The sequence below is a fragment of the Pelodiscus sinensis genome, chromosome 5 (assembly GCF_052426305.1).
Source record: "Pelodiscus sinensis isolate ZL-2025 chromosome 5, ASM5242630v1, whole genome shotgun sequence".
Classification (NCBI taxonomy): domain Eukaryota; kingdom Metazoa; phylum Chordata; order Testudines; family Trionychidae; genus Pelodiscus; species Pelodiscus sinensis.
In genome coordinates this window covers 66,492,107-66,513,128 of record NC_143056.1, presented here as the reverse complement: position 1 = coordinate 66,513,128, position 21,022 = coordinate 66,492,107, and the positions used below count along the sequence as shown (strand labels likewise).

Below are 21,022 nucleotides of genomic sequence, written 5' to 3'. Positions count from 1 at the left end.
TTTCTTGATTGAAATGTTTTTCTCAAGCACATACCTTTCAAAGTCGTTGTATATATTCTCACCTCTTGTTCTCTCTTTAAGGGGCAAAAGAGTGAGAAGATCCTCTTTAACTGTCATATCCTTAAAAACCATATGCAGAAAAACAATCAGCTGGGCAGTGTTGGTCATGTCGACAGATTTATCGAACGTTAGTGAGAAGCATTTGCAGTCCTTCAGGTCCTGCTGTAGTTGCTGAAAGACGTCTTCAGACAAAGATTCCACTCGTCTTGCTACTGTGGAAGCACCAAGTGACATGCTCTGGATTGCTGCAATTATTTCTTCTTTGTTTTTAAAATCTCTGAATAGAGAGTCAGCTGCCACAGTCATTGCTTCTTTAATTATTTTGCCATCTGTGAACGATTTCTTGTGTTTTGCCAGCAGACGGCAAATACGAAATGATGCTTCAGTGCAGGCCTTGCCTTTTGCTGCTGGTTTAAAAAATAATGACAGTCGAGCTTTCAAAATGGCCTTCAGTTCATTAACTTTCTTTGTACAAAGCATTCTGTTCAAGGGAAAACTGTCCTTGAATTTACTATGTGCTGTTGTGTGGTGTTGTTCCAAATTGCCCCTTTTACTTAATGATAAACTTTGATGACATACGCTCTTATCTTTTACATTTGTGAATAGAAATTCATTTTCCCATTCCACATGGAAGTTGTACATTTTCAATTTCTTAGGTGGCCCAGGTTCGCCACTCATTATTTCCAGCCAGGGATGTATAGCTAAAATAAAAAGCAAGATAACACTAACTATCAAATGTGTGATATTTGTTTTGGTACAATGTGGTGATATTATTGTCAGGGTCAGACTGAAGACAGCTTTTACAACTGTTTGGATTTAGAATTTAAAATGTTCATAATTTATTTGTGCACGCTAGTCAGTATGGTCTTCTGGAGCTGGAACCCAACAGGGACAGCTTCACCGGGCTCCAGGCCTTTCCCAGGACCCCACTGGACCCAGTTCCAGTCATAGTTGCTGTCAGTCATGGATTCATTAGAGACAGCGCAAGTCAATATGAGGGTCTCTCCAGGCTTTACTGTCACTGGGCTGGACTGGACCGGACCAGCTACACCTGGGAGAGGGTAGGGAAAGGAAAAGCAACAGAGGTTCCATTCTCATTCCCAGGCAGTAAGGAAAACTCCCTAGCAGGCAGGGCTGTGCAGGTCTGTGTCTGGGGAGAGACTGAGGCTCCCAGAATCTGCGGGTTTATATTTAAACAGCATGGCCTGGGTAGGGATTTGCACGTGGGTTGCACACAGTGGCAATAAGGCGATAAAGGGACATCTAAGGGGCGGAAGCGTTGTCTGGTGAAGTGGCCTACAACACATCATCATGCATGGGATGGGATGGGGAGGTCACAGGGCTGTAGGAAAAGCCTTTCCACTAGATGCAGTGTGCCTTAGGACAGGGCTTAGAAGGGTCTGGTGTCCTCCAGCAGCGCCTCTTGGGAATAGATAAGACATAGAACTTGTGTAGAGATACAGCCAGTAGAAATGAACTATCATGGGGATGAGTAATGGGGAAGAGGATTCCTTTCTGTAATAATTAATATCTTGCACATGGACAGAGCCAATGGGGAAAGTGGTGGAGAGACCGGGGGCATTTGGGTAGCAGATAAAGACAAACAGCTGCAGTGAAGGAGAAGGAAATGGAGACACAAAGGAAAGATGCAGCTTTGGGGTTTGTGCCATGAGGAACTTTGACTGCATTTGGGGAGTCTCAACATTTAACAGGCTGGGGAACCAACAGCTTGTGGTTTGTGCCACTTGAAAGTTAATCGCTTCATGGCTATTTAGCCCCAAAGGCACCATTGGAACCATCTAACCCAGCCTCCACAGGCTGAAAACTTTGGCCAGCTGGTCAGGTGGCTGCCCTCTGTTCTAGCCCACGTGGAGCATGGTAAAGCTTAGCTGGGATGGCCAGCTGGTCAGGCAGCTGGGCTGGAGCAAAGAGGAGTGGCTGCCCAGCCAGCTGGCCGTGGCATTCAGCCAGGGTGCACCATGCTCCATGTGAGCTGAAGCAGAGGGGAAGCCGCCCGATTAGCTGGAGCGAGGCGCAGCCTCCTCTGGCTGAACGCCACAGCCAACTGGCCAGGGTGTTTCAGCCCTCCTGACCCAGCAGATCCCATCACACCACCACAAGTACTCACCTGTGGTGCTGCTCTGCATATGAAGTGTGCCGATTTAAAATAAGTTGTGCGCAGGCGCGCTGTTACGAGGTCCATAGGCCCACCCCAACCTGGGTAGCCCCGCTACCCCAGTCGCCATCCCGGACAGTCCCAGTCTCCGTGACGCGGCGCCGGGTCGACCCTCCCGTCGGTTGCCCAGACGATCCCACGAGCGAGGAGGTGAGAGGGTCCGGGCCCTCCCTCTCTCCAGACCCCAGCCCAGGGCCCTAAGGCGGGGGAGATGCTCTTCTCTCTTCCAACCTGGCTGATGGGGCACGGAGCCGCAACGCATGAACCCTCGGGCTCCAGTACACCCGCCCTGGGCTGCTTCCTCACGTCCCCGCTCGTCCGCTCACCAGCCGGCTTGTCCTGCTGCCTCCTCGTACCGCTCAGTCCCTTCCTCCAGCATCCTCCTCCTCACCTCCTCCTCTGCTTCTGCTTCTGCTGGCGTTATACCTGGGGAAGGTGCCGCCCCCGCCCCTCCAGAGCGCCCACACCTGTGTTCCCCCGCGGTTCTAGCTTCTCCTTCCCAGCTGTTTCCCCTCACCCCCAGCATCCTCCCTGCCTCCCGCAGCTGTGGAGAATAGGGCTGGCTTGGGGCGTCTGCGGGGCCGCCCGCCCCGAGGCTGGTGGGGTGACGTTCCTTCCCCGTTGTCCCTGCTGACCTTACCGCGGGGGGTCCTTCCCATGCGGTGTTCCGGACCGCGTCCGTGGAGCCGCCAGCCAGGCGGCGTGTCCCGGCTGCCCCGCTGACTGCGTCCCCGGCGGCGACGGGCCAAGCCGCGGTGCTCCTTTCTGCCCCGCTGGGGGGGCACCCTCAGTGCGGGGTTGCCTCACCCCATCACCGGCCCCCACGCTGCTCGGGTTCACGCCAGCTCGACCGCCTGCCGAGGGCGCGTTCCGGTTACTCCACCGAACGCGTCCTCGGCAGCGGCGAGACAAGCCGCACCGCTTTTTCCAGCCTCGCTGGGGGGGGGCCCCTTTAGTGCGGGGTTGCCTCACCCCGTCACACGCGCATTTCAGAGGGAGCTGAAGATTGACTAATGGAGCCCCTGCGATCGACCAGTCGATCGCGATCGTCTGGTTGGTGACCACAGGCCTAGGGTATCTAAAAGTTTGTCTAAAGCTCCAGGATAAAAACTGTGGTTGATAATTAAACTCCCCTGGCACAGCTGAACTCTCATCAACAGAAGTAAAGCTGGTCTGTGTAGGAAGTGTCTTGGGAGCTGCTCTGAAATGGTGCATCTACACTGCATCACAGGTTGAAATAAGATACGCAATTTGTCACTGTCTACACAGCACTTATTTAGAAATAAATCGCTATTCCAAAACGTTCCTTAACCCTCGAGGAATGAGGTTTACACAGATGTTGGAATAGCAAGCCCGTTATATTCTGAAATAACTGGCGGGTTCAAAAGATGCTCTGGTATCCCAAAATAGTGCTGCAGTGTAGATGTAGCCAAAGTGTGGAATGAAACTCCAGGAACTAAGGATCCTCATTAACCTCATCACTCACCTCTCTGAGTGCCTTCTCTAAGATAAATACATCACAACAAATATTTATTAAAAATCCACCCAACTCCCTAGTTGGGGAGAGAACAAACACACAACAGGTGTTATTCACCTCACTTAACGCGCTACTGGACAGTGCTCAGTACAATGGTGATGAGTGTGGTATAAGAACCTACACAAAATAAAAAGGAAGTTTTAGGGTTGGGTTTTTTTGTTATTTATATCTGCTTTTTTTTAAACCTTAGAGTATCAAATCTGGTCATCTTTGGTATTGCCATAATGATATTTGGTATTTACCATAGTGATGAAAGAGCTCAGAAAACGTCCATTGTCAGCTCTAATGCCTTAACTGAAGGAACATAGGCACAGAATTTTTTACAAATACATTCTCCAAAATGTTTGACATTGGTGTTAAAATATTAATGAAAACGCATTTGAAATAGTGACTAAAATTCCCTTCTCTCAGTTGTTCAACTTTCAGTCTCTTGATTCTTGACATAATTTTACAAATTCCTCAATTATTAGAATTCATAGAAACTTGCAGAATTGATAACACCTGAATTTTAATGTAAAAAAGTAAGAAAAACCATGGGTTTTCCCTCTCTGAATGCACTCTCTCAGGGGATCAAAGAGGACAGCCAACATATTCTTCTGCCTTCTCACCTGAAGATAAATGTTGCAATACACAAGAATAGAATGGAAAATCTGAGTTATAAGCATTCAAAAATGGGTGAACTTTGGATGCCAAACCAGGTAAGTGCAACAATGTTTTAGTAACTACAATTAATATTTCATTTGCCTTGAAGGATTTGTGTATTTTCTGCTTACTTGTTAAAACCTCAGATGTACAATCAACAAGATGATACAATTATATAAACATCATTAAAACCTGTGGTTTTAATCAATCACATAGCAACAGATGGTCATTGATCCTGAACTATCTATTTTTCTCCATCTATCAATGTTGTGCAAATGTTTATCTTACATTTGCTTGCTCGTAAGTAAAACAAGCTTAGACTGGAGTCAAGGACAAGAAATCGGACTCAGAAATAAACAGTCCCATCTTCAATTTTGCCTGCAAAGCTAATGCATCTAGCATGAATTAAGATTAATAATAAGAATAATACTGTATTTTTGCAGATCTATTACACCTTTCCTACAATTATCTCCAAACATTAATTTACTTAGGGCATGTCTATACATGGAGAATAAATTGCATGTATAAATAAGTCCTTAACCTCAATACTCATTTGGAGTAAGTAAACGTTAGAGAACATTTTACTTATCACTGAATGCAGTCAGCTCGGGGCAGAAGACAACATCTGTTTAACAGAACATAGCAACACTAAACAAAATTCCAGGAGAATAAGTGAAAAAGAACACTGTGGCTACGTCTAGACTACATCCTGTTTTCGTAAAAGGGATGTAAATTAGACGTATCGCAATTGCTAATGAAGTGGGGATTTAAATTTCTTTATGAAAAAAAATCTCTATGAAATAAGGGATATTAACATCAATGTTTAGGTCAAATTTCAGTTCAGATATTTGCAATTTTATTCCCTACACTCGTATTCTAGTTTCTGATACATGAGGGCTACGTCTAGACTATATCCCTTTTTCGTAAAAGGAATGTAAATTAGACGTATCGCAATTGATAATGAAGTGATACGTCTAATTTACATTCCTTTTACGAAAAAGGGATATAGTCTAGACGTAGCCCTCACGTATCAGAAACTAGAATACGAGTGTAGGGAATAAAATTGCAAATATCTGAACTGAAATTTGACCTAAACATTGATGTTAATATCCCTTCTCTTTCAAATATTGTCATAGCATCTTTCGGAAAAGGCTTTATTTTCCGCAAGATCCGCGTCTAGACTGGCGCTTTTTTCCGGCAAAGCTCCGTGCCGAAGAAAAGCGGCAGCCATTTTTATGCTAATGAAGCGGGGGAAATTTACATCCCCACTTCATTATCAATTGCGATACGTCTAATTTACATTCCTTTTACGAAAAAGGGATATAGTCTAGACGTAGCCCTCACGTATCAGAAACTAGAATACGAGTGTAGGGAATAAAATTGCAAATATCTGAACTGAAATTTGACCTAAACATTGATGTTAATATCCCTTCTCTTTCAAATATTGTCATAGCATCTTTAACGATCACAAGAGAACGGCACCTGAGTTTAAAAACCTCATTCAAATGGTCTAAGTCTGGATACACTGTTTAGTAAGCAGATCATCTCTCACATAACTTTTACGTACTTCAATACCACATCTTCTCAACATAAATTAGAGTGCTTGTGCACAAACAAGAACATAAAGAAAATAAAAACACACCAAGAAAACATACAAAGAAAATGCTTAACGAAGCAGAAAAGACGGAATTGGGAAGAAAATAATTTTTATTTTAAAGGGGCTGGTACCAGCACTGCGGTGCAATAAAAACAAAAGCCATAGGAAGTTCTTGACAGTGTTGTAGGGGAGGAGAAGCCTCTCAGTCTTATTTTGATGTTGGAATGACAGATTCTTTCTTGCAAGAAAGAGGGAGAAAATATTTTTCTCATACTTTAGAGTGTGGTGTAAGAAATATTAGTTTTCTTAAGGAAAAATACCAAAACAATATTAATATACAAAGACTCTTCTAGATGAACATTAGATTTTGAAGTGTTGTAGCTATGTTGGTCCCAGGATATGAGAAAGAAAAGTTAAGTGACGTAATATCTTTTATAGGACCAATTTCTATTGATGAAAGACACATGTTTTCAGGGATATACAGAGGAAAATGTCCAGATACCTTGAAAACTTGGCTTGTCTCTTTCATCAATAGAAGTGGACCCTATAAAACATATTACCTCATCTACTTAGTCTCTCTCAGAGTTTGAAACATTTTCTTTTTAAATAACAACAAATACCAAATCACATGTCAGAAGAAGTACCAGCAGTTTATAAAATGGAATGTAAATTCTTCTACTGTACCGTATTTAGAATCCCAAAGAAATTGTATGGTCTCTTTGGGCCTGGACTGAGGGTGGCATCCACACAGATGAATGAATAGTTTCCAAAAGGAGTCCTGTGCACATAATGGAAAGAGCCATCCTTCTGCCAGGCAGAGTACTTCCTGTCAGAACAATATGGAAATATCAGAGTCAGGAAAGTTTAGAGCAATGGCAAAAGGGAAAGGATATAGACTATAAGATTTCAGATTAAATTCCATCTTCCTATTACGGTAAAGACCACTATAAAAATCCGTGAGCATGGGAAGATCTGTATTTCAAAGAGGACAAACTTTCTGATCCATGTACCACAAACTTGGGTTTAAAGCAGGTTAGCACTCAAATGGTTAAAAGAAAGGGTCAGAGTAGGTACATTTTCTCTGTGCAAAATGCTGCTCTTTACAGATAAAGGACAGGAATAAATGCAGGACACCACCAGGAGAATCAGCTGAATGACAGGGTAGCAGAGCCACTTACAATCCTAATTAAAAGAGACCTGCAGAGAAAACAAGTTGGTCTTATATCATGTGTTTATTTTTGGTATAAAGAGAAGACCTGGAACAATTTTTTAAATTGTGCATTCTAATTTAGAAGCATCAAAAATGTCAAGTCTTATCTTCCCTATTATACTAGAGTTCCTTCCTAGATGATTCTAATACAGATTATAAAAGAAATTACCATTTGCTGAAAGGGTTTGGTATTGAATTGTTTTTCAAACACCACCAAAACAAAAACAACACAACACACGACACAAAACCTTATAAATAACAAAAAAAACCCAAAAGCCCACCATCTTCTCTCACTCAAGTTCTTCCCTGGTAGCTGTGCTATCATAATCCTACCAGTTCTCCAGTTACCCCCAGAGTCGCAGGAAGAACAACACTTGAATTTCTTATGTAAAATACAAGCAATTTAAAAAAAATGTCCAGACCTTATAAGAAACAGAAGGCAGGAACAAGGCTTTCCTTTGCACATTAGTTAATACAAGTGTTGGTATTATTTATTCTTAAAAGAGATTTTTAAGAATAGGAAAAGAGGGAAATACATTTTTCTATTCAAGGCATTATTCTAGTTAATCGTAAAAGAATAAGGTATAGAATACAAGTTTCTTCCTAGATAACAGGTCGTCTTAACCCTAGGCATAGCTGAGTTCTAAATAAAGACTGTTGAAAGTGTCATTTTGAAAGAGATTTTACTCCATTAAAATAAGGAATCAATCTTTCAGCCAATGACATTTATTAAGAAGCTCAAATGAAAACTGATAAATTCTATGTGACCTCTAACTTATAATTGTGCAACATTCTAGGATTAGCTGAGATTTTTGTTTTCAATTCTGGAATTTTTTAAGTCCCACAGTATGTACAAGCTAAAGTGTCCATAAATTTAAATAAGGAATACAATTTGTTCTGTTAAATAATGCACCCAAAAACAGTTTCCATATTTAGGAATTTGTAACCTTCACCAACTAGTGCAGTGGTTCCGAAACTTTTCGGCATCATGCCCCCTTTTAGATTTTTGAGAAACCCGCATGCCCTCCCTCTCAAAAAAAATAGCAGCAAAACTTGGGGTGGGATTGACAGAGGGAGGGGGTGCATGGCGGGGTCGCCTCGTGCCCCCCTCTGGAATTTCTTCACACACACCCAGGGGGGCATGCCCTCCAGTTTGGGAACCCATGAACTAGAGTAATTGCAAAAGTTCAGAAAGCCAGGGCTAAACAGAAGAAAAAAGCAATACTTTAAAAATAAGTTTACTTAGCATGTATCTTAGTAAGTTTACTTAGCAAGAACCTTGGCAGCTCAAGTACTGCAATCAGAATGATCATCTTCTAATACTGCATGAGACTATTTCATCAAGCTTACTGTTAAGGACTGCCTTAGCATAGCACCTCGTAAACGGCAATAAAAAACCCTGGGAGTCTTATACCACCACCTTAAATAGGATGTTTTTACTCCCACTTAAAGTATGGTGAATAGATTTGAGTTTTAGCCCCTGTGTTCATAGGGCAGAGAAATAATAAGCACTGCTGTTCTTGTGTTCAAATAAAATCATATTATTTTGCTAAATCTTTGCATTTTAAGTACAATGGCTGCCTTTTGCAATTTTAAATACATAACAGTTAGCAGCACATAATCCTGAGAAAACACACACCCCACCATCTTTTCCTGGTTTTATTTTTTTTTTGCTTTTATCATCCTGCAAACTATAGGGCTGTGTCTACATTGGCCCCTATTCCATAATAGGGATGCAAATGTAGCACTTTGGAATAGGGAAATCCGCGGGGGGATTTAAATATCCCCCGCGGCATTTGCATTAACATGGCTGCCGCTTTTTTCCGGCTTGTAGATAAGCCAGAGAAAAGCGCCAGTCTGGACGCGATCCTCTGGAAAATAAGCTCTTTTCCGGAGGATCTCTTATTCCTAATTCCCCCCCAGCACAGCAGGGAGACCCGAGCAAAGCCTCACAGGCGGGTCCCCCGTCTCTGCGGCTTTGCTCCTTTCTCCCTGCTGTGCTGGGGGGGAATTCCCCCCAGCACAGCAGGGAGACCCGGAGCAGCTTTTCTCGCCCCGGAGGACGCAGCGGCGGGACCGCTGCACTCTGGGCGGTCCCGCCACCCGCGAGCTCAGGGGCGAGAAAAGCCCCGTTCGTAAGTCGGGGACTGCCTGTATTTGGCAAAGGTGAACTATGAATAGATGCTCTTTGCTCTTGGATTCGCAGACTCAGGGAAGTATTAAAAAAAAAAAAAAAAAAAAAAAAAAAAACACGTACCTGTAGTAATTTTGGACACTGTCCAAGTGTGGAATGTTGAATGAATCTGCAATGAAACAGAAAGATTTCTAAAAATCACCCACAGAGACAGTCAAGTAATTCCACATCTGGACATTATTAGGTTAGGACTGAAAAAAGACCAGACAGAACAAAACTTTGATTCTTAGGATCAGCTGGAGTAAAGATTTTGAATCACATTTCTTTAAGGTAGATATAATCGATTACTATGTTAGTTATTCAGCTCAGGAGACATGGGTTCAAATCCTAAATACCTCACATATGAAAATTAGATTGTCCATTTCATCTCTCTCTCTATAAACATTTTTTCCTGCCGGACGACAGAGTTACATCATCATGGCACTCTGTATCCCGTCTGCCTCCTTCCTCCCTCCTCCCCGGTGCTCAGTGGCCAGGGAGGGATGGGGAGCGCAGAGCCTTGTCCTTGCCTCCGCCCCCACCTATTCCGCCCCAGCTGCTGGAAGGAGAGGGCCTGGCCTCACAGCAGCCAGGGCGGGGGCAGGGAGCCAGGGCTGGCCCAGCCTCAGCCTGGTGTCTGGGGGGAAAGGGAGCAGGCCAGGACTGCTATGCCTTTGCCTGGCCCTCCCTGGAAGCTTGGGAGAGAGCCAGGACTGCTTACCCCCCTGAGAGAGGGAGAGTTGCCGAACGTAGCGAGCAGAGAGCACAGCCCCCTAGTAGCCCTTTATGGCCATTTGTCCATAATGCAGGTTGGGACTTAAGTGCCTTGTGTAGAAGACTGCACAATACTTGCCAACAATAAACTAGGCTCTAGCTTAGTTATTAGTTCATTTTATAAGAACCAAAAACTTACACAAGTGCTTATAGCTAAACTATGTTGTATCACTTTGTACCTCAACTGCTGTTTCATAGTTTCCTTTCTATTATGAATCTGCAATGAAAGAAATAAAAGTAAGAGGTTATTAAGATGGAGCCACTGCTCTGAGTTTTCTATTGCTCTCTATTGGACAGCAGTCTCAGCAGTCTTTGGCAGATTGCACTGACTGGAACTTATTTCCCATTGAAATTCATGAAGCATTATTGCTTGCTATTTTAACTCATCTGGGTCCAGTAGCTACCTTTATCTCTTTTTGGTCTATGCTTCTGGAGATGGATACCATACCTTTGACAAGCTCAAACACCAGACTGGGTGATAGATTAATGTACTAGTTTTTCACCTCTGGAGATTGGTTAGGTCACCAGCAAATTTCCCTCTACACAGTTTATGACAACATGGTGTGTAAATCTAATCAGACCTAGTTTGCTATGTACTAAGTGCCTGTGTGAAACATGCTGCCACACATTTAAAGCTCCCTAATGTGTTTTAATCTATTCCTTTTTCAAAGCGCAGTAGGTCAATGCGCACAAGCACGCATGGCAAGCGTGCATAACAACAAGATCCACATGGACATAGTCTGCAACAGGCTAGTTCAGGATAGATTTACACCCAGCTTGCTCAAAACAAGCCCTAAGCTATATGCCTGCACAGATGCGGTGCAAGCCACAGAGAGAAACTTTCTACACTGGAGGGCTCTGCCTCTTTGCAAATGGGAGCTCTAAATGTATTCCCAGTCATATAGACAGATGAGTGGGCAGATAGCCACCCATATAGCTGCCATGATACCATATGGATACTGCTACAGTCAAAGAAAGATGAAAAAGGAGCAGTTACTTCTACATGACAATTCCTGATGTAGCTTCACTTAGTTGGCCAGCTCAAAAGTGGTGTTCACCATCACCAACTTGTAGCATAAGACAGTAATACAGATCTATGATTTCCTGCAGGGGTGGCAAAATTTCAGGATATAGAAGGTAACTTTCTTAGAAATCTGTGTAGAATGCACTACAGAGCTGCAAGAATGGAACACCAACATGAGAGTTCTCCTCAGCACAGAGAGGTGTATGACTACTACCAGATAGGAGCTCAATATCCCCAACTACTACTGGTCAGTAGTTAATCAGTTTGGTATTGAAAGATCAGATTTTAGGACTGCTGTAATGGAGCTTTGTGCTGCTATTAAGATGATATGGGTGATCCACATTCATGCACAGGAGGCAATACACATGAGGTTGATGGACGTGAATGCTCTGAGCCATGACTTGTAAGTGGCCACTAATGGAAGATGGTCTGGAACGGTCTACAATCTTTAAAACTCATTTCCATTTTATAAAGTGAAAAAATGGGACTTTTGCTCCAAAGATCACTATAGACATTAATGGTTTTGTGATCTCATGTAATTCTGGGGGAAACAGCTTGCCAAATTTATGAAGCTTTTTACTACACACCTGATAGGAAAAAGGGACCCCGAGCAGCTGCAGAATGACAACAGACAGCAGATGTGAAAGAAATGTGTTGACATCTCATGACAAGGGCTGAATCCTTCTGAGAAAGATCTGCCTCAGGTTATAGCTGTTTGCTCTGTGTTTTACACAACAACTATGAGAACAAGGGAAAGAACCTCACCAAGGCAGAGGTGAAGACACCTGTAAAACTTTATAATCAGTGATGGTGCCCCTGTAAAATTCTTGAACTCATCAGAGAAGCATTGTACTGCTACTATGGAGACCAGGGTGCAATAAAGGAAAATATAACGAATCAACAAAATTAATATGTTTTGTTTGATTATTTTATTTAGGAACAGACGTTGTTAAACGTGAGTTTTTTGTAGTTCAATGAATTTTTCAGCAGACCTGTAAATAAAAAGCCTTTATTGATTTAAAAAAGCAGAGAGCAAAGTTAAAATAATTGGAAATAGGACACATGTGCCCCAAGTGCTGAATTTCTTGTAAGGAAAGTAATGAGTCATTGAAACTTCACATTATAGTTTTCAGATATGTGACCAATAACCTTTCCTTTAAGAGGAAAGCACCATCAGATTCCATCTCTAAAGTCATTGACTAAACAGGAATCCTACTATGTGGGAACAAAAGGAGGAGCTGAAGTAGAAACATGAAATTGTGAGTCTGGATAACTAAATAGATAAGAAAGGAAAGACAGAATTCATTCTCTCACAGAGCAACGACTCTCATACTGGGAGAAGGTAAAGAGATACTCTCATAAAAACCCACAGAAAAAAGTCACTTCTGAGTAATCTGTTTTACTGAGGTGTAATGTTATAAAACAGTTTTGGTCTCACAATAAGAATCCTAATGGAAACATTTACCAAACAAAAATCCCTAAAGTAATGAACTTCATAAATTGACCAGGGAGCCAGAGAGTATTTGTTTGTTGGCTTTCACTGTTGCTGCAGTTAACTTAGTATTGGAAATTACTTGTCTACTGATTTGGGTTCATGTTGACAGAGAACAAAGTAGTCATAAGCTAAATGTTTTATATGAGAAGGTAGAGAAATGAAGACATTTTAGGGTATTTTTTTCAATTGGTGAATAAGGTCATTTGTGAAAACTGAAGAAGTGTTGCAGAAACTCCTCCAGAAATCCTTTCTATGTTCAGGTGCTAGAGTAGATCTATCTACATGATTGATTATTAAATGAGTTTCTTTACAATTTTTACTCAGTTATTAGCCAGTCAGCAGACAGAAGCAAGGGAACACCTTCTTCCTTGTTCTCTAAAGGCCTAATCCTGACTTCAATTAATTGAGACTTCAGTTGACAAACCTTATATTAATGGTGCATAACATGATCTACCAGACAATGAATATCAGCATCTCAAAGTAGAAGGTATCCTACAACTTTCATTTGACTAGACTGGGTTTCTTATTTCCCTGGGATTATTTGGCATCTTCATTAAAATAATAGTTTCTTGTCTCTCTCTTACCATGATTCCCTTTGATGTCTATCCATTTGGTTTTCTCCATGACTCTTGATCTCTTCAGGATCAACTGGTAAGTTTGCCACTCCACTTCAATCTGCTCAGAGCCCAATTTATCCTTTGTTTTGGCATCTGTCAAGTCACCTGTATGTGCACAAGGCCAAGACTGAATTACATGCTACATTCTTCATAAATCACACAAAAAAGCTATAAAATACAATCATACAGTGTATTGGCCTTACACTCTACACCAGTGGGCCACAAACCTTTTATGATTGTCCCTCTCTCCCACCACTGTCTCTGCCCTCCTCTTTGCCACAGACTGCGTTTCCTCCCCCTGGGAGCCAAAGTCAAGAATGGAGCCGCAGCCAGGGGCAGGATCAGAGCTGCAGCCAGACCGCAGTGGGGGCCCACAGTTGGGGTCATGGCCAGGAGACAGGCCAAAGCTGGAATGAAACAGACCCAGGGCAAAGCAGAGAACAGGTCGTGCCCTCTCCCAGCCCTATGGGGGCTAGTCTGGGCACTGTTGCATCTCCCTGAATGTTGCTCTGTGCTCCCTGGGGGATGCACCTCACAGTTTGGGGACCACTGCTCTACACAAGGGCTGGCTTTCTGTGAACAAATTCTATAGCCTATTGTCATTTAGTGCTTGTTTACTACTATAAAGACAAAACTCTTCGTTACCATGCATTGGCTATAAATTATAGTCAAACTTGTGTTTAACATGTCATGGGAGCTCTTTTAATAATGCCAGATGCTTGCCTACAACCAATGTTCCCTCTTTTCCATCCATGGGCAGAATACAATTATATATGCACCAAGATGTGTGTGAATGTGCACCACAAATAGAAACAAAAAACCTAGCTTGCGGGCACTGTGCTAACTAGCTGCGCAGCATCTGAATTTCTCCTGTGTGGGCACATAAGCACATAGCTTACAGGGAACACTGCCTTTAACTGAGGAAAATTTTACAAGACTGCATTAAATTTTGAAAATACTAATGCAGAATCCTCAATTACAAATAATAACACCACCTTTTTGAAAGTTAACTGCTACATTTTCTGGTATAGAAAATCAGTTACCTGCCATCACCCATTTCAGAACTAATGAGGTTCCGACCCCATTTTTTTGTTCTTCTTTTCATTTACATTTTCTGAGGAAATTATATTTTAAACCTTTTTTCCTTTACTTAAATGATGTACATTGTTTAATTATTTCTAAAAATAGATTTAAATGTTTCTGAACTGCTAAAATCTATGCTAACATCTACCCAAGAAACAAGTTTGCTCAACAGATGAGACATTCATTTACCATATAAACTCTACCCAGTGACCAGTACCTTACTAGCACTTAGATTCTAGAATCTTGCATATAGATGTTACTGGAAAGTCACCTTAGATCACTTTATCAATATGGATTCATATTTATTATTGTGGCAGAACACATGAAATAAAGAGCTTATGTCTCTTTTGTTAGTCCTGATATGACACATGGTCAAAAAGAACATGAGCAATGCAAATAAATGAGTTCTCACAACTACAAAAAGGTTAAATAATGGAACAGAGGCTTATTCTTTTTACCCTCATAGTATATACATATTGAGCGCCACCACCAAATCTGATGCTCATTCTTTAGTCTCTGTATGAAATGAGCTCTCAGCATGGACCCTAGGACTGATGTGCATTGGCAGGACTGTAAGGAAAACTTTAGAATGCACCCAATACAAGAATCACAAGTCAGTGATAAGGGATGTAAAAAATTAACCAGTTCACCTGTTACCTGGTAAGCACTAGCCTTACAGGCATGCGTACCAGGTAACAGATTAATTGAAGGGCTTGGTGGGGGGGAGCAGCTCCCTGCCCGCTGCAGCTCAGCTGGCAGGACCCCGTCCTGCCCTCCAGAACAGTCCTGGCTGGCTGGAGTGCCACCCTCCAGCCTGTGGAGGGTTAAGTTGGAGGAGCCAGCTGTGGGACCCCACCACAAGGTTAATAAATCATTTAACTGGTTAACTTTTTACTGCATATTTATATCCTTAGTGGTGATGAGTTTAGATACATCTCTGTATTAATCATAAATCTCTGTATCATCTCTGTATTAATAATTTTTCTCTGTATTAACTTTGTATTAATCATTCTCTCACTGAAGTTTTTAACTTTGTATCAAGTCCTTTTACATAAAAACTTTGTATCTTGTAGAATAGTCCCTGAAAATAAGTAAGGTAAAGAATGTCTTTGTACCCCCTTTTGCTTAATTGATTATCCTGTTGAGTGAATGAGTGTGAATGGATAAGGTGTGGAAGACAAGCCCCTCGGGGAACTTGCAATGGTTGGACAGGGGATGGAAGCCAGATCCCAAAACAATGGGACCTGTGAAGTGGGCTCACTGAAAGAAGACTGGACATATGGACACCTTGGAAGTCAGCAGCAAGGGCCTGCTTTTGGAAGCACCCTCTTTGAAGGTGAATATGCAGCATTGAGACACCACCCAAAAGAAGGTACCACAGATGTCTAATTGCATATGCATCTGATGAAGCTCAAAGTTTATGCATATGCGTGTGATGACTAACTGGTGTAGATCTGCATGAGAAGGAAGACGCTCTAAATCTAAAGACATCTTGCAGGGGGACCCCAGATTTCGTCTCGTCAACGTCAAAGCATCGATCCGGATCAGCAGAAGCCTGGCTCCATCCCTCCCCCACCTAGCCAGTGCAGTTAAGTTAGGGAGAGCAACTACTGGTAACAATAACAAGATGGGGTGTGCGTGTGATAGAGTGTAGTATATCATATATATATATATATATATATAAATAAAGTGTTGATTGATATACGTGCTACTAATAAATGTGGTGTTTTGCTCCCCTCCCCCCAAAAAAATCCCATGCAGTATTAAAAAATTCACTAACCTGTTTACACTTGTAGAATACATTTAAACAATGCTAATTCTTCTGGGCAGAAGAAAGTTTATTTTCTTGGGGAGAATTGATTTTTAAGCTACAGTTTGATTTTCATTATCTAAGATGACTTTGACATTTTACCTGTGTGAATATATTATCAAAGTCGGAGCAAGAGGAAGAAGTATAATTTCTGAACTGCTTACCTGTCACCAGAACAAGTGCCGGTTGAATTATATCAATTGTTTCAGAACAGAACTTTTCAAAGTCAGGAACTCGTCTGGGATCCCGAAACCTACTGATGTGAATATCTGATATCTATAGAAAGAATGTATTGAAAACAGGTATTGTACTAGAGATGGAGAGACCATGATACAAGACATTTAGGGAGAGAGCATTTCCAGAAACAACTCTAAATGTTTTGCAAAGCTAGAGCCATCTAAAACTGAACAAGAATTGAAGAATAAATTAGTAATTTCATACTAGGACTCGCGTTTCCAGCAGCTTTGCTGAAAGATTTCTAAAAGTCACCAATGAAAAGCTCATCGAACAAGTTTTGGCTCAACAATGACAAAGATTGTTATTAAAACAACTAAACATAAAGTGCAACAAATCAATCACAAATGCTATTGTCAATGTGAGGAGCTGCCCAAGAAAGATTATTACATGTTTTATGTATTTTGAGGGCAGCTTTTCTTTTGAAACAAAACATCCAAGTAATTCCACATCCGAAAATTATTAGGTTAGACAGGACTAAAAAAAGACCAGACCAGACAGACAGAACAAATGTGTTTGAATTATGGTTAACTTTGCTACTTAGGATCAGTACATATTTTGTGAAAATAATGAGGTCTTAGTAGTATTAAACCTCTCTACAAGAGCTGCAGTTAGTTGTTTGATGAGAAACAGTTATCTCTGGTGTGCAAAGTAGTGATATTTTACTGAATCTGACATTTTCTCATTTTTATACTGAAATTCAATGATAACACTATTGAAAGTAAGTTGAAGTTTTTCTTTAAATCATGGATCAAAAAAAGTCATACAGTACTGCAAAATAAGAGTTCAATTCTAATTTCTCTCTCCATCCAGTCTTGTTGTCATCACATGTAAGACATAACTGATATTAGTAAAATGAAGACTTCCTTTTCAGCTACCTGTTTGCTGAAAAATTAAAGATGGGTGATCATATTTTATTTTTATAAACAAGTTGCTGTAAGACTGAATTTTTGTGAATATGATCCTCACACTTAGGCTTGGTCTACTCTAGCATTTTTGTCTGAAAACTTTTGTTGGTCAGAGCTGTGAAAAAAATCACACCCTACATAGTCCTGTATTTTGTTTCAGTTACCCTTGATAGACATTTCATTGATAAAAGTGCTGGTGTGGATAGCGTTAAAAAGGCAGGAGAGGTTCTCCACCTGACATATATAATGCCATTCGTTGGTGTGATTTAATTATGCCAAGAAGATAACTCTCTCCTGCCAGCAAAGAGCAGCTACAAAGGTACCTTACAGAATACTGCTGCAGCAGTACAGTACAGCTATGCCACAGTAAGGTCAGTAGTGTAGATTAGGATGACTAGGTGTCCAGTTCTGGACAGGAACACCTGCTCAATCAGTGATTCTGGTGGCTCCAGTCAGCATGCTGACCAGGCTGCTGACTGTCTTGTTGGTGGTGCTGTGACACTGCTGTACCGTGCTGCAGGTTCTCTCCTAGCTGACATGTTTCAGCATGCAACTCCTGTCCCACTTGTTCTTGCCTGGTGCCCTGTCTCCCAGTTCCTGTGACAGGCTCAAAACAGCCTGAAAACAAAGGACGCTCCAGCCTCCTGCATTGTGCCTGGCCCCAGATCCTTCCTCCCTCTCACCGGAAGTGCTTTCAAGGCCGTAATCCTAGGTCCTGTACAGTAGGGATGTAATAGTCTAGTCGATTAACCGATAAGCAAAAGCTTATAGGTTAACGCTACAGATGACATGCATTTCCCGCCTCCTCCCAGCAGTAATTTTTTTAGAGGACTGGCCAGCAGCACAGCTTAGTTCCAGCTCACGCCGGGTCTGGGAGCTAAGACCCTATCCCTGGACAGGGGTTGTTGCAGTTCTGGGTGGCAGGCAGCCAATTCACAAGGGGAGCTATCTGGTACAGAGGCAGCAGTGCAGGATGTCAGGGGCTGCCAGTCCCACCTCTGGGGACTATAGAATAGTGGACTAACTGATAAGAATTAATGAGGTTAATGGACTATTCAAATAACCGATATTTAACATCCCTACTGTGCAGTGCACACCGAGGTAAGGGGGGGGGCAGGAACAATAGTGTGCAGGGGTGAGGGCATCAACACCCTGCCAGCAAGGGGGAAAACATGGGCTGATTCTAGCCTAAAGAAAGGAGGATCTGCGCTGGACCGGCTCTGATTGCAGCCGGGGTCGGGGGAGGGTGCGGATGGGGCAGGAGAGAGGGCACAGAAAGAGTGTGTGGATAGGGAGTGCTGTGTGGGCAGGGGGAGTGTTTGGAGGGGGAGGCTGAAGGGATGCAGATGGAGCAGAGACACACACTGGAAAGGGAAGTGTTTGGAGGAAAAAAGGGAGAGGGACACACTGAGTGATGAGGACAGGGAGAGTGTGTGCCAGTGGGAGAGCAGAATGCAGCTGGGTGGGGGTTGGTATGCAGTGTGGGGCTGTTGGGGGAAGTCAAGTTTAGCATTGCTTGCCTGGCATCATGAACAGACTACTTGCTGTTCCCTGGGAGCCTTGATTGATCTGTGAGTAGCTAAAATATCTTGGTCTCCATCCTGCTATGCATAACCGACATCATAATCCCATCATTGCATCACTCCCCGTCCTAACTCCCACCCACCATACCTCTTATTACATTCCTATGCATTCCATCTCATCCTGTCCCTCATCCCCCTCACTGCATCCCTCCCTCCTCCCATCCTATTTCGCCCCCTACACCAATGTTCCCAGTTTTCTACCCATGTGTGGAATAAATGTATGTACACTGAGGCATGTGTGGATGTGAACCACCAGTAGAAACACATGCTGCCGAGTGCGGGCACTCTGCTAATCAGTTGGGTGGCGTTTGATTCTCTCCTAGGTGGCCACCCAAGTGCACAGCTTACAGGAAACACTGCCCCTCACCTATGGTTCCCAATCCTGTATCCCTTACAGCTCTCTACCATCCATCCTCTCCACCTCCCAGAGTCACCATTCCCATCTCCCTCACCCCCCATGTCCTTGCACCCCATTCACCTCCATACATTGCTGCATTCTCATTATGTCCCTATAGATCCCCGAGTTTCCCACATCCTCATGCATCTGTAGCCCTCAGTCTCCCCTTGTATCCCCATCCACTCCACATTAGAGATGTTAAAAATGGTTTAACATGGTAACCATGTAACTGCTAAAAATCTGTCACATGCGTTAAGGGCACTGCAATATAACATTAGGCTGCAACAAAGCCTCCTCTGAAGCAGAGCTGCCAGCCCCTGCTGGCCCATCTCCCAGGTAGAAGGCTTCGCTGCCACAGGGATACCTCCTTTCCGGGAGTGGAGCGGGCAGCCCTTGCCCGCCTGGCTCCTGGTGAGCAGCAAAGCTGCCTCTCTGGAAGCAAAGCACATAGCCCTTGCCTGCCTGGTTCCTGGGAGGTGGCTTCACCGCCACAGCAAAGCCACCTCACCAGGAGTGGAGTTAGCATTTGGATGCTGTTCAATTGGAAAAATTTGTAAATCGAGGCAATCCTCAGGACTTCATGAAAGTTACAGAAGATTCCAGGGATGGCAGAAGGAAATAAATCTCAACATTTGCCAAACTGGCAGCTTAACTGGAGGAGTGACTATGTGGGTGAGGGAGGCAATTCCATCTGGGGGGAAAACAAACCACATATTCAAAATATCTATAACATACATGACATATCAGACTAGTGAACAATTTAGATAGAAATGGCAAACAAGTGACAGGAAACATTTAGAGAACTACAGGATTGCAGGAGAAAGCAAAGCAGAAAGTGTTCATAAAGGCAAAGGAAGGGCTGTTAAAAAGGCCAGAATACCGATCATGTGGATTTATATCCAAACACTGACTTGGAATTAGCCTTGCGAAATCACCAGGAAGCCAGAAACATGTTTGCCCAAAAGATCAGAAGCTAATTTGGATTTAGCCTTTGGAAATTAACCAAAATGGGTTAATGATAAAACAACTGTTAAAGGTTTATACATGGTTGATAAGATTGCAGATTTTGTAAAGGGAGGTTTTGAAGTTCAGGAATATTTCAACATCATTGAAATAAAAAAAAACAAAAAACAAAAAACAAAAACTCTGCAGAGAGAAACTGAGTTAAGACTTAACACTTCTTTAATTAGCATAGTTTGAGCAAGAGCAGACATGCTGCAAAATTATATTAATAGAAATATAGGGCTGGAAGGGATCTTAAGAGGTTAGTTTTGAGATTTCCAACTTGTGGGCCACAATCTCAAATAGGTAGAGCCTCACATGGATAGAAACATCTATCCAAATACACATTACGATCCACAAGCCTCTACTCCTGAGAGCCAATGAGGCCAATGGAGAGGAGCCCGGGAGCCAGTGCCCTGTGACAGCAGTTCCTCCCTCACTGTCGATAGAGTACGGCCTGCAGACTGGATGTCTATTTGTGAACAGACATTTTTATCCATGCAGAGCTCTACAAATGGGATCATGCTATCTGCAGATGAGATTGCATGTTCAAGGGGCCAGAGTCAGCCTGCAAGACAATGCCATATGCCCCCGAACCTGTGCAGACTTGCTCCACGAATGCTATCCCAGGAGACTGTCATTTTTCTCTACAAAACAGTGCCCTCTTCATGGTGTTACCTCAGATGTATGGTGTGTGCAA

General features: G+C 42.7%; 1 protein-coding gene across 5 annotated transcripts in view; it reads right to left on the bottom strand.

The window, feature by feature from the left end:
* TMEM62 (transmembrane protein 62) overlaps nucleotides 1-21,022 on the bottom strand; it is a 63,244-nt gene that overhangs the window by 30,910 nt on the left and 11,312 nt on the right. For 2 of the 5 annotated variants that reach the window (XR_012903456.2, XM_006128616.5), the window contains exons 2-5: nucleotides 16,363-16,474; nucleotides 13,273-13,410; nucleotides 9,480-9,525; nucleotides 6,697-6,838 (exon numbers count right to left, since the gene is read on the bottom strand). Coding sequence is in view for 4 of the 5 variants with exons in the window: in XM_006128616.5 (XP_006128678.3) it covers nucleotides 6,697-6,838; nucleotides 9,480-9,525; nucleotides 13,273-13,410; nucleotides 16,363-16,474 (438 nt within the window). In the remaining variant the exon portion in view is untranslated. The remainder of the gene's footprint in view (nucleotides 1-6,696; nucleotides 6,839-9,479; nucleotides 9,526-13,272; nucleotides 13,411-16,362; nucleotides 16,475-21,022) is intronic. The other 3 variants (XM_075927251.2, XM_075927250.2, XM_075927253.2) reach the window with 3 other exon arrangements.